Here is a 14086-nt window from a genome sequence, read left to right on the forward strand (position 1 = left end):
GCGAAGGCCTGACCGATTTCGGCTGGTAAAGATACAAGGGGCCACTCTATTTTTTATTGTTTTATTTTTTGACACAGGGTCTCGCTGTGTTACCCAGGCTGTAGTGCAGTGGCGCGATCTCGGCTCACTGCAACCTCTGCTTCCTGGGCTCAAACAGTCTTCCATCCTTAGCCTCCCAAGAAGCTGGGACTACAGGCATGGACTGCCACGCCCAGCTAATTTTTGTATTTTTTTTGTTAAAATGGTTTTTGCCATGTTGGCCAGGCTAGGAGCCTCGGTAGATTTAGACAGCTTATTACTTACATAGACACAGAAGGAAGAGTAGCCAAAGGTGCAAGCTCCCACCCATCAGAAAAGGAGGATCCTGAAACAAAGGGAGGGTATGTTAGTTTAGTAGGGCGGTCATAAACAGGTACCACAGCCAGGGTGGCTTAAACAACAGAAACTTATTGTCTCTCAGTTCTGGAGGCTGGAAGTCTAAGATCAAGGTGTTGGCAGGGTTGATTCCTTCTGAGGATCTGTTTTGTGCCTCCTTCACCTCCCGTGGTTTGCTGGCACACTTTGGCATTCCCGGGCTTGCAGGAGCATTATCCAGCCTCTGGCTTCATCTGCACGTGGTGTGCTCCCTGTGTGCATGCCTGTGTCCAGATCTCCCCAGTTTGCTAATGATACCAGTCATATTGCATTAGGGTCCACTCCAATTATTTCATTTTAAATGTATTACCTCTGTAAAGATCCTGTCTTTAAGTAAGCTCATATTCTGAGGTACTGGGGTTTAGGACTCCTACTGTCTTTTTTTTTGGAGGGGAATACAAGTCAATCCATAACAGAGCAGGTGATTACAATGCCAGCTGTGACATAGCCCATTGCAGAGAAGCCAGTTAAAGGCTGCAGCCCAGAGGTTTTATATTCTATGGTACTATTCCAAGGAGGGGAGCCAGAGAGCCTCACGCCCCTTCAGAACCTGGGAGGTGAGGAGAAACTGCCTCATGACAGCCTCCCAGGGAAGTAGGGAGGTGGGTAGGAGATAGCTCCCAGCAGCTCCTTAGAGGCCTGAACACCAGAGGATCACAAGGCATTTATCCTTTCAAGACACAGATGAGCTGCGGTTCAAGTCTTTGCTTGGTGGCTTATGCAGATATGTGTGAGGTTGCCAGGGGGCCCCGACAGAGCCATTCCTCTGTCATCGCTTGTAGGACAGGGGCAGATTCTAAGCCAGGTCTGCCACACTCCCATCTACGCTCTTTGAGGATTGCTGTCTCCCTGGACACCAATTCTTATGTCGACTGGTTGCTGACATTTTTTTGATGTCTCGGAGTCACAGGTCAGTTTCCCCCAGAAAGCAAACTCTGAGGCAGAGATGAACGTGCCACAAGCTCATTAGCAGGTGCTCGCAGGTTCAACACCTGTGGAAAGGCAGGGGTGGCAGCAGGAATGGGCAGGGGAGGAGGTGGGCTGCCGTGCACTCACTACCAGGCCCTCAGTGGGCCCCAGGCGGCTCTGAAACCACAGAACTGTGTGAGCTGCAGGCAGGGGTTTGTCTTCTAGCCTATAAAAGGCAGACTTTTTAAATTTAAATAAATATGCTGCATTGAAAGTAGTTAACCACAGACAATGATTGCCTTCATTTTCAATTTTATCGTTAAGTATATATTTTTAACAATATCGAGGTATACATATATGTACATACATGTATATATCATGTTAGTAAAGTATGATTTTGGTATTTTTTTAACTCCCTTAAGACAGTCATCTCAGCCGTCTGTATTTGAACTGCATGACACAGTTTTGAGTCTGGGTCATAGACCAGATCCTTATTCTGGTCATTGAATGACTTTATTGGGTTTGTGAATCCTAAAAGTTCTATGTGAAAATCTGTATTTAAGAAGATATATACATTTCTGGAACGAGAATTTGAATCTGTTTTCATATTCTCGGGGAGACCTGTGTCCTCCTCCCCGACAGAGTTAAGAACCGTTGTGTGAAGAAACAGAGTCATGTTGTGGCTGCTTTGCAGGCTGCACTTTGCCTGCTCCAAACACACAGCAGTGATAGATCAAAATCTAAAAAGGGAAAATGGAAAAATCATAATCATGCCCCCTACTCCCCTAAAAAAGATATATCACTATAGATCAGAGACAAACGGAAAGCAGAGTGTGAAACCAGACACTGTGGGCTGCAGGATCGCAAGCCGGGAGGTGGAAACAGGCTTAGCTCTGGTGGCAGTAAGACTAAATGTGCCAGGCCCGAGCGTGTACTCTGCTTGAAAGCGGGCAGGCTAGTGGTCCTGTCCTCTGATCTAGAAGGGAGGCCCGAATCACTGCCTGCCCTAACCTCTAGCCTATAGAAAGCTTTGATCCTGGGAAGAGCACAGGAAGAGACAAGGCCTCCTTATCAGGAACTGAGCTAAGTACCCCATGTCATCATCAGCCGTATCACCATTGGGCAAGAACCCAGACCACCACGTCAACTCCATTCTGTGTGAGGGGTTCAAGCAGAGGAACCACAAAAACCTCTGAGCAGGGAGAGTGATCAGCAAGAGAACATTCACAATTATCTCCCATGCAGGCCAAGCCTGCCCACCCAAATTCCATGCCACGTGAAGAACTCTGACCTTGGGGTGTCAGCTATCCAAATCAGCAAGCAGAATGTGAATTCACTGGAGAGTAAAGTAAAACAAAAAAGCTATCTTGGAAAAAAAAAAATGCCTGATACCCTCAAAGAGACCATTGGAGAAATAATAACCATTAAAAAAAAAGGAAAATTCTGAGTAAGAGGCAAAGACTGGCAGAAGTGAAGGGTAAGTAGATAAGGAAAAAAATTAGAATCTCAGAAATGAGTGATGGATTCATTAAAATAAAGAAGGAAAAGCAGATGAGACTACTAGACTCAGTTGACAGGAGAATTAGTAGTTAAGACGCTGTTACTGAAGAATTCACCCAGAATGCAGCACAGACACACACAGAATAAAACCTAAACTAGGTCAGTTAAGAGGAGAGGAAGATAGATTCAGAAGCTACGCAGTATGGATTATTGCAGTTCCAGGAGAGAATGAAAGGAATGGCAGAGAAGTAGTGCTGGAATTTTTCAGAATTGGAACAAGACATGAACCCTCTGATTGAGAGCGCTCTCAGAGTACTGAGCAGAATAAATAAAGATAAATGCAGACCCAGCCTCATCAGAGTCAAATTGCAGAGCCTGGGGATAAAGATACACCACTTCCAAACTGCCTGGAAGGAAAGACAGTTTACCTGTGAAGAAGTAGCACTGACTGACAGCAGACTCGTCACCATTACTAATAGGCGGCAGGGAAATTGTCAGAGTGCTTGGGGAAGACAAACATGAAGCTAGAATTTTGTGTCCTACCAAATTATTAAAGTGCGAAGGGTTTCAGACATGTAAATACTGAGAGAGTTTGCTTCCTGTGGACTTTCACTGCCAAAAAAAACCTTTGAAGGATACTTATCTGAGAGAGCAGAAGTGAAAAAGAAGGAATTGTGTTAGGACTAGGAAAGGCCTAAGATTTTACCTCACTTGCGGGTTAACAAGGTACCGCTGCACTTTCATAGATGCAGGCAGAAAGACAAGAGACTCCTGCCTCAAAGACCAAGGACTTTGTTACTCAGCATGGAGGCAGTGTGAGTTCTCTTAGCATTGGCTCTTCTAGTCCCCCAGTTCAATAGCGGGGAGGCGGAGCAGCTCCGGATGCTGTAAACACACTGGGCTGGAACACAGCTGAAAACCCTCAAGCTTGGGCACCTTCCAGTATTTCATTTGTCCATTTGCGTGTGTTTGTTTTTATACCAGTCTTTTAAAGGGGCTATTAGTAAACCTGCCCCATCTTTGTCCCTGAGGAAGACATTATGTTTATCATTCTGGTGAGGGAACAAACCTGCTTTCTGCTCCAGAGGGAGAGACTAATCATCTTCCAGTGCTATGTGGTGTACAAGCCACCACAAGTTTTATGAAAACTCCGTAGAGCACTGCCCCCCAACAAAGAGGTAGAATACAAGAAAAAAATATGGCGTTTAAAAATATTTTAACTTAAAATTAGCTGTTGAGTTAATTTATTGTTTTTCCTGTGATTTTGTTTAGAAGATGAAGCTCTAGACAAGAATAACCAGGAAGAGGGGGTTGCTAGGGAAAATGAAGCTTCCTGTCTTTTTTAGGAGCTGAATAGAGACACTAAATAACTTTGTATTTGGAACAATTTATTAAAGGATAATATGTATGTGTGGGAGTGTATATATATATTTCTTAAAGAAGAGAAATACAATTTACTCTTTACACCAGAGGGAAAATATTAGAATATTTTGAAAATCAAGCAATCCAATAGGTGGCAGAAAGGGAGAAAATTTATGAAAAGAGGAAGACTGGTTAGCAGAAAACACAAATGAAGATGGTAGAAATAAAATATATTGATAATCACAGTGAATATAAATAGATTAAAGTGACCTGTTAAAAATCTGAAGCCACTAAGTCATCATGACCCTGTTCCAACATCTCAAGCAGGAAGGAAGGGTCAAAAAGCTGTCCTCACTGAGGTCTGATGTTTTAGTCTCCACAGAATTGCCACCACATCTCATTGGTGAAACTGGGTCATGCCCCCTCTTCGCCTGGCCAGTGGTGTAAATAACCATGACTCGCTTATACTAGTCTTGATTAACAAGTCATGACTTTCATTCCCTGAGACTGAGGAGGGACCTTTCCCAGAGATAAAGTGGGAGACTTTATTATCTTTTTATTAGAAACTGATGGATCAAGAAAATCAAGCAGATAAAAGAAAGGATATAGAAGATTTGAATAATACAATAAAGAAGTGTGACCACACCAGAATGAGAGGTAATATACCTTACAAACACCCCAAGAACATTGATTATATTGCTACTTTTTACTTGGGCATGTGTTTTTTTTTTTTTTTTAGTTTCCAAATATATGAATTTTGTGACTTTTAACGAATATCTTTTTATTGTGAACTTCAAATTTAATTGCATTGATGTTGGAAAACTTAGTATTACTCATTCTTGGAACTTTGTTGTAACCTGCTTTTTAACCTCAAATATAAGGATATTGTTTCAAGACCGTTGGAAGTCGCCGCAGGGCGATAAATGTAAGGGTAAGAAGAGAGTGTTACAGGAGTGTTTAGCATCAGTTTGCGCATGTCCAAGTCATATGCCTAGTAGGAAAACTTGAAATTTGGGATCACACATTTTTGCCTATGCCATTTCTATTCATTAGGTTCATAGCTATTTCTTGTTTACTGCCTTGGTTAGACCTGTGATGAGACAGAGCACTGCTGATGGTGGGTACCTAGTCATCAGTTTAAGTTTTCTGTTTTGAGTGAAATATCCGTTTAATCAAAGTTTCCAAGTTCATTGTTATTAAATCGTTCAAAATATTCACCTATGACTTTTAAAGTCTCTACTGTATCTGTAGTTTTTTTTTTTTGAGAATTAAATCGTTTATTGATTACACATGATAATGAATGATACACAAACTTCATTCCCATCTATAATTTTATCTGGTAGCAAATTCAATTTAGGTATATTGCATAGGATGGGCCAACAATCATTTTTATAACCAATAATTCCATGATTTTGCTTGGGTAATCACTTTTAATGGTGAACTTCAGATGGCAACAGTAACCATCAGTTCACCTACACCAAGGTTTCTGAAGACAATGGCTTCTCCACCCAAGCAGGTTGTATATAAACTCCAAATAGAATCTGGCATCACCCTGAAGGAATTCTAACTTCACACTCCTGGGGGAAATTTACCAAGATGGCTTCAGAGTAGACTAACTTTACACAGCACATTAAAAAAAAAAAAGACATTTATTCAGTATCACAATCAGACTATTAACATTTAGCAATCAACAGCATGGGTGCCAAAAAAAAAAAGAAATCTGTGTTAAAACCCTTTGTTGGAATGCTTTACACTTTCCACAGAACAGAAACTAAAATAACCTGTTATACAGTTAGTCACAAATACAGTCCTCAATTTTTTTGCCCATACACATGAGTATTTGTCTAAAACATGTCTTCTTTGTAGCAGCTAGGCCCTGCCACCACTGTGCTTGGCTGAGTTCACAAATCCGTGGTAACCTGTAGCTTCCCTGACACTTCTCTGGCTCTCCTCTCCTGCTAAGCTTTGTTTCCTAATTAAAATCTTCTGCCACTGCCTCAGCTACTGCTGCTACTGGAACCTCCCTAGCCACCTTCCTTTCATGGTTTGGCAAAGTATTGGCCTCCACCACCATAGGGACCATAGCTTCTGCCTCCAAAGTTTCCTCCCTTCATGGGTCCAAAATTTGAAGACTGTTGTAATTGCCAAAATCATTGTAGCTTCCACCACCTCCAAAATTGCTTCCATCATTACTAAATCCATTATAGCCATCTGCACTGCCACCATATCCACCACCACCACGGCTGCCACCAAAGCCACCATGACCACTGAAGTTTCCTTCATGACCAAAGTTGTCATTCCCACCCAAACCACCTCCACGACCACCACCAAAGTTTCCAGAACCACTTTGCCTCTTTGGGTGAAAGAAGCACTCACCATCTCTTGCTTTGACAGGGCTTTCCTAACTTCACAGTTGTGGCCATTCACAGGATGGCATTTCTGAATGACAGTCTTATCCACGGAGTCATGGTCGTCAAAGGTTACAAAGGCAAAACCCCTTTTCCTGCCACTGCCTTGGTCAGTCATGATTTCAGTCACTTCAATTTTTCCAAACGGTTCAAAATAATCTCTTAGGTGATGTTCTTCAGTGTCTTCTTTAATGCCACCAACAAATACCTTTTTCACAGTTAAGTGGGCACCTGGTGTTTGAGAATCTTCTCTTGAGACAGCTCTCTTTGGTTCCACAACTCTTCCATCCACCTTGTGTGGCCTTGCATTCATGGCTGCTTCCACCTCCTCCACAGTGGCGTATGTGACAAACCCAAAGCCCCTGGAGCAATTGGTGTTTGGATCTCTCATTACCACACAGTCCAGGAGAGTTCCCCATTGCTCAAAATGGCTCCTCAGGCTCTCATTGGTTGTTTCTAAGCTCAGCCCTCCAATGAAGAGCTTCCTCAGCTGTTTGGGCTCTTTAGGAGACTCTGACTTAGGCAGGACAGCAGGGAGAAGAAAGGCTTTAATGATGCTTCTTCGGTGGCGTCCACGAGCAGAAAGTAGCAAGCTGACAAACGTATCTCATATCTGTAGTTTTGATGCCCTTTTCAATTATTAAAAAAAAAAATTATAAAGAGGATCAACAAAAGAACACATCAGTGCAGTCAGCTGTCTGTATATGGGGGTTTCACATCTGTGGATTCAGCCAATCGTAGGTCAAAAATATTTTGGGGAAAACAATTTAAAAATACAACAATGAAAAATAATAAAAATTTAAAAATACAATATAACAGCTACTCATATAACGTTTACATTGTATTAGGTATTATGAGTAATCTAGAGATGATTTAAAGTATACCAGAGGATGTGCATAGGTTATATGCAAATACTATAACATTTTATATAAGGGACCTGAGGATTTTGGTAGCTGTGTGGGCCCTGGAATCAATCCCCCTCAGATACTGAGGGACGACTATATGCAGTTATCTGATAAAACTAGTAAAATAGTCATCCTTCTGTTAAGAAAAGAAATAAAACACGAATAATGTACGTAATTGAAGGTCCCTTTGGATTCTAAAATTCCACGATTCTATGGTTGTGGGTTATCAAGTTCCTACCAGGTGGCTTTGCCTGTCCAGCTTCAGCCTCTTTGCCATTCCACATGGTTGCTAAACCCTAGGACAATCCAGGGATGCAGGCAAGGCTCTGTGTCTCACCCACGTGGTATGTCCATTAGCTCATGCAGTTACAAGAGAAAACACAGCTGAATGCATTGACTGTAATGTAGTCATTGCTCACAGCAGGCGGCTCTGTAATGTGCTCCCCTAGGCTCTAGAATACCTACAATGTAACAGGGACTGTGCACGATAAAGAGATCCCAGAGGTGGAAACAGAGATGCACGCCCCACCCTCAAAAATGGCAACCTCTCAGGAAGATGGCCATGAAGTAAGTAAGTACACAGTGAGGATGAAAAGTACTGTGCAGGAGAAGGATAGGGTGCAGTAACGGGATTGATGGAGTCTGTGAGGATACCAAGCGAACAGGGTGGCTGAGGGCCAGAAGTGAGGTAGGGAGGGTGGGAAATTGTATGTGGAGAAAGCCACTTAGTGTGTTTAAGAAACCCAGTAGGAGCCGGGCGTGGTGGCTCATGCTTGTAATCCCAGCACTTTGGGGGGCCGAGGCAGGCGGTTCACGAGGTCAGGAGATCGAGGCCATCTTGGCTAACACAGTGAAACTCTGTCTCTACTAAAAATACAAAAAAATTAGCCGGGCGTGGTGGCGGGCGCCTGTAGTCCCAGCTACTCGGGAGGCTAAGGCAGGAGAATGGCGTGAATCCGGGAGGCGGAGCTTGCAGTGAGCCGGGATCGCACCACTGCCCTCCAGCCTGGGGGACAGAGCGGGACTCCGTCTCAAAAAAAAAAAAAAAGAAACCCAGTAGGCCGGGCTGGCCTGAACCTAGAGAACATCGGAAAGACGTAGAAGCTTTTAGGAATTGGAGGCTTTCTCCTGGGGCAGTGGAGAGCCACCGAATGGTTTTTACCACCAGCGCTGGTTAAGCACCTGAAAGAAAGCCCACATCTCAGTAACCATGATCTATAGTTAGCCTCTTATTTCCCAAACAAAATTCTATTTCTCCCGTTCAAAAAAGCAAAGGCCACTAGTAGGTATCCCATGTCCGATACCTACCTATTAGTGGATTAAATGCTTTCTTTTCCGTTAAACCATTAAACTTTTTATATTTTTTAGCTTGAAATAGGCTTGCAATACAATAAGCTGTCTGTGTTTTTCTTTTAAACTGCATGGATTTTAAACTGTATTTACCATAATGTGTGTTTTAATAACGTCTTGGGGCCTGTGTTCTGGGTGCCTGCATTATTATCATATTGACTGTTGTCCATGAATTGCTGACACATGTTTCATTGGGACACCTTCTGCCATTTCTCTGCCACCATGCCTCGCATCAGAACTCAGTAAGTATGGTACCTCAGCTTGGATTAATTGAAGAGGAAATTCCATGCTAATTCTTGGCAATCTCAGCCTCTTCTCTCCCTAAATTTCCATTTTCCATAAGGAACAAAAGGGTATTGTCAAAAGGAAAAACAACCTGCGTAACCACCAAACTCCTGTCATCTTTTGTTACATTAACCCATGGGTCATTTATCACAGCATTGTGACTTTAGGAGAGAGAAAACAGAATGCTTCTCAGGAACCAACATATTTTGTCAACAGCACCTGGATGCTAACTTTATCGTGTTTGTATGAAATGTGTGTTCTAAACTGATGCATTTGTTTGACAACTTTATTGATATTTCAAGTTGAATAATCATTTATGTTTGAGCATTTAGTTCTTCAGATATTTTGCCATGTAAAAGCTTTATACTTTCTCTGATGAATGATTCACCAAAGGGTTTATAGCAATGTCAGGCTTGGCATAAATTAGTTGGTAAATTTGCCCTTCTAAAAGATGTTTGAATTTAGCAGATATTCCCTTAGGATTTCATAGTTATGTAACGAAACTTTTTTTATTGCAGCAGTAACTTATAGACCAAAACATACACACATACACACATGTATCTATGTATAATTTTCATGTATATATGTGAGAGCTATATGTTTAGTTGTGATATATATATATGTGTGTGCATGTGTGTGAAAGCAATAAACTTCTAAACATATCTAATTTTAAATCTCTGTCCTATATAATGGTGAACTACTGAACTAATAAGCTGGAAAAAATGGAATAAAGTGGGGGAAATGGACATTTGTGTTTATCACATCCTTAAAGGCATAATTTGAAAAATAATTCCCCAAGTGACTACTTATCAACCCAATCCTTTATTTTAGTAATTAGAAATACTAACAAATAATGACATTACTAATTGAAATATCAATTTTGATAAGCTCTTATTTCTCTACTAAAATGGCTTTCTGAAAGTATCACAAGAAGTTAATGAATTGCATGTTAGTTAAATTTGAACTTTTCTCCTCTAGTATTCAAGTGGGAAAAACTGAAATATAATACATTCAAATTTCTTTGTACTAAGTTGAACGTTAATGGCAGTATAAATATAATATATGGTACAGTTACACATGAATGTGATAAGAATCTGTAATATTCATAATGGAATTTGCAAATTTTGAATATTGATTTATCTTTTAAGTTCATTTTGTTCTGCAAATTTAGATGCTGAAATGATGTTTTACTAGCATTTCCTAATTAGTCAAGTGCAACTTTTTATGAAAAATTTAAATATTCTCGTTCAACTAACAAGTTCATGTATCTTTTCTCCTCTTGTTTTGTTAGCCTCTTAGCAAATATCCGGCTGTGATAAATGATATTTCATTCTGGTTGCCCTCTGAGAATTACACAGAAAATGATTTCTATGACTTAGTCCGAACGATTGGAGGAGACCTGGTGGAAAAGGTCGATCTCATCGACAAGTTTGTACATCCAAAGTAAGTGAAAAGCTTTCTGATTTCACCCTTGACTGTCTCTGTGTGATAACTGTCATATGGAAGCATATCATAAAATTTGCTGAAACCCAATGTATCTGAGACAAAATGTCTTCTGAATTTGTAGTGAACGTATAGCTTATCAGGAAACTCTTTGATATCAGTCCTCTCTGAAAATCTTTCCAAGACGCATTTTCCATCTTTCCTGCCTTAGTAAAGAAAATAGATGAAACAGAATCTTTTAAAAGTCCTGCAGCTTTTCAATATTGTTTTTGGAAGTGACTTCTTACCTTGGCATGTTCCAGGTGCAGAGGAAATGAGGCAGAAAGAGCAGTTTGTGGAGTAGAAGGTGTCTGGATAGTCTCTCAGCAAATATTTATTAAGCACTTACCACACACCAAGATCTATATTACATCCTAGGAATTAAATGTGTTCCAAACAGACTTTGCTCTGCCTTCTTGGAACTTACAGTCTTGTGAGAGAGGCAGACATTAAATACATAATTATGAAAGCGTGCTATTATGAGGGAAAAATGCATTGGGTGTCATCAAAAAACCAATTTCATCTGGGGAGTCAGGGCAGGCCGCTTTGAGACATGGAAGCTGAGAACAGAAGGATGATGGGCAGTGAAGAAAGAAGAAGGAGCATCCCAGATAGCACACGGGAGTCCTGGGGGGGAAAAGGGCACATGAGATGCAGAAGGCAGCCAAGAACATGGCAGCTCGAGGAACGAGGGGGAGGCTGTGTAAAGTGGTGATTGTTGGGTAGTGATGTGTTTCCAGGGCCAGGTGGGGCCAGAACCTGCAAGGTCTGAGACTTGGGATTTTACCCGAATTGTAGTGGGAAGCTATAGAAGGATAGGAGCAGAGAGATAAGTGACGTGATTTGATTTGCATTTCTGACTAGTCACCTCTCAATGGTCCCCTTTGGCTCCTAGCTGTTAGAGAAGAAACAGTCACCAAATCCTGTCTAACTCACACCTCCATTTTCCCTTCCCCTCCTGATTGTTCCAGGTGTGTCATATCTACGTTGTCAGGGCTCCTGGCTCCCACATTCTATCCTGTCATTCAGACTCCCACCTGTTTCCTTCTTTGTCTCTTAAAGCATTCATTCTCTAGATAAAGATGTTCAGTGTTCACTGCCAATTCTTTTGCCTCACTTTCCCCAGTCATCTAAATAACTGAAGTTCATCATCTAGAATTTTGCTTAAAAACTTGTGGAAACAATAGTCCCTGAGCTCTTGCATGTTCAAAACTGTTTATCTGTTTACGCTTGAATAACAGTTTGGTTGGAAGTAAAATCTTGGCTTGGTCTTTCTTCTAGGGAGGATCTCGTAAGTACTGCTCGATTGTCCTCTCAAGTTTAATTTCATATAAAGAAATCTGGTACCATACTTGATCTTTTTGCTTTTTGTTTTAAAGGATTCCTTCTTTATCTTTCAAGTTTAACAACTTTATCAGGCTCCACCTCAGTTTTGATCTTTTCTCCCTAGTATATATCATTGTGTTTCAGAGATCGGATTGGACCCTTATTTATTTTAGGAAAATTTTCTTGAATTATATATTTAGGGATTTGTTCTGATCCATTGTTCTGTTCTGTTTCATTCTTCAGGGATCCAGTTATGCATAAGTAGGCTCTCCTTTGTCTGACTTCTGTACCTATTATTTTCTTTCTAATGTTTTAGGATTCTTATTTCTGCTTCATTTGGTGTGCTTTCCTCACTGTTATCTTCTCTGTGCCTTACTGTGTTTTCTTCTGTCTTTTCTCCCTTGTGTACCTTCCATCTCTAGTTACTTTGCTTTTCTGCCCATTCTGGGTTCTGCAAGCTCATATTTCAGCTCCCCCTGCTTTCTTGCCATCTCTTCTCTGAGTTATTTCTGCTTTCTGTCTTCCTTCATAGAGAAATTGCTTCACTACATTTTAAAAATTCATTGTAAAATATTTAGCCAGAAATTTCATATGCTCCAATGGCAACATTTTTCTGTGACTTTTCTGTTTCTCTGCCATTATCCTCTTTTTTCCCTCAATTCTTTTTTAATTGGTCCGTCAATGGTGTGCATATGATCGCTTTTTTGCCGCTCATATTTGAATGCGTTGGGTTTCCTGGACCAGCTATTTGCACAAGACTGGGAGGAGGTTGAGGTTTGGCATAGCAGGAAGGGGCTGGGATAGACATTCAACCTAACTTGTTTTCATGCTCTTAAGGCTTTATTTTTTCTCCAATGCCAAGAAACCAACTTTCTTTAAACATGACTCATCTCTTTGAATTTTTTGTATAGGTCTTCCTCCCACCCCAAATCTACACTTGTTAGAAACAGAAGAATTACCTTTGCTTACCCCATTATCAACACTTGGAGATAGAGACTTTACACTTCAGATTGTAACCCTTAGCTCTAAAAAAAAAAAAAAAAAAAAAAAACAACAACAACAAAAACATGTTTTTGCTGGAGTTTTCTGAGATGTGCCACTCTGTGTATTTCTTCTCTTCACTTCCTCTCATTTGGCGTCTACTTGATTTCAGCTGCTGTTGGCAGCCTTTAAATGTATTTTGGAGCTTGCAGATGATATCTGTCTCCTAACTTTACAGAAAATAGAATGTATGGGGTAGTCTGGATCCCTGATGCTGTGGAGTGCCAATTCAGCTCTGGACTTTTATGTGAGAAAGAAATTTCCAGGAGTTTCCATGTTGATACTGGAAGTCTAGTTATTTACATTTGAAGAGAAGGAAAAATATTGGAACAAGACTGATTGCTAAGTACTAATTGATATGCCAAATGCATGTGACTTGTAATTTTTTCCCATTCTTTTTTAGTACAAGTTGAGTATCCCTTATCCAAAAAATGCTTGGGGCCAGAAGTGTTTCAGAGTTTGGATCTTCTCAGATGTTGGAATATTTGCATATATGTAATGAGATATCTTGGGGATGGGTCCCAAGTCTAAACACAAAATTTCTTTCGTATATATCTTATACACGTATCCTGAAGGTAATTTTATACAATATTTTTAATAATTTTGTGCATGAAGTAAAGTTTATGTATATTGAATAATCAGAAAGCTTCAGATTTTGGAGCAGTCTGGATTTTGGATCTTTAGATTAGAGATGCTCAACCTACAGAAAACTCTGGAATCAGGGATTTGGAATTCATTCTTAATTTTTGAGCTCACAGTCTCTTGCTTTCTGATACGGCCGTAGCTTCACCCTTGCCAGCGTCAAAAGTGAGATGAGTAACCCTTTCGCACTGGAGATTTTCAGAACCTACTGGGTTACAGAGAGATGCTAAAAACCTAGGAAGCTGAGAGAAATTTCTGTTGTGCTGGATGTGGGGGGTAGATGTCGCTTGAGGAGGGGGTAAACATTGAATCTTTTTGATAATTTGGTAGTGTTCAAGGGGCATGCTGAGTGGGCATGCTAACTGGAAAGACTGCAGTGGGAGTAGGGTAGTGTTGGGGTCCTGTGGACCCAGGGACAGATCAGGCAGGCAGACACCCCATTAAAAAAAATCACTGAAAAAA

General features: G+C 40.9%; 1 protein-coding gene across 1 annotated transcript in view; it reads left to right on the forward strand.

The window, feature by feature from the left end:
• The window catches only part of FARS2 (phenylalanyl-tRNA synthetase 2, mitochondrial), a 512610-nt gene that overhangs the window by 349537 nt on the left and 148987 nt on the right, over positions 1–14086 (forward strand). Inside the window, exon 6 of the mRNA XM_030817258.1 lies at positions 10425–10576. Coding sequence (XP_030673118.1) covers positions 10425–10576 — 152 coding nt within the window. The remainder of the gene's footprint in view (positions 1–10424; positions 10577–14086) is intronic.

This window comes from Nomascus leucogenys, chromosome 8 (assembly GCF_006542625.1).
Source record: "Nomascus leucogenys isolate Asia chromosome 8, Asia_NLE_v1, whole genome shotgun sequence".
NCBI lineage: Eukaryota > Metazoa > Chordata > Mammalia > Primates > Hylobatidae > Nomascus > Nomascus leucogenys.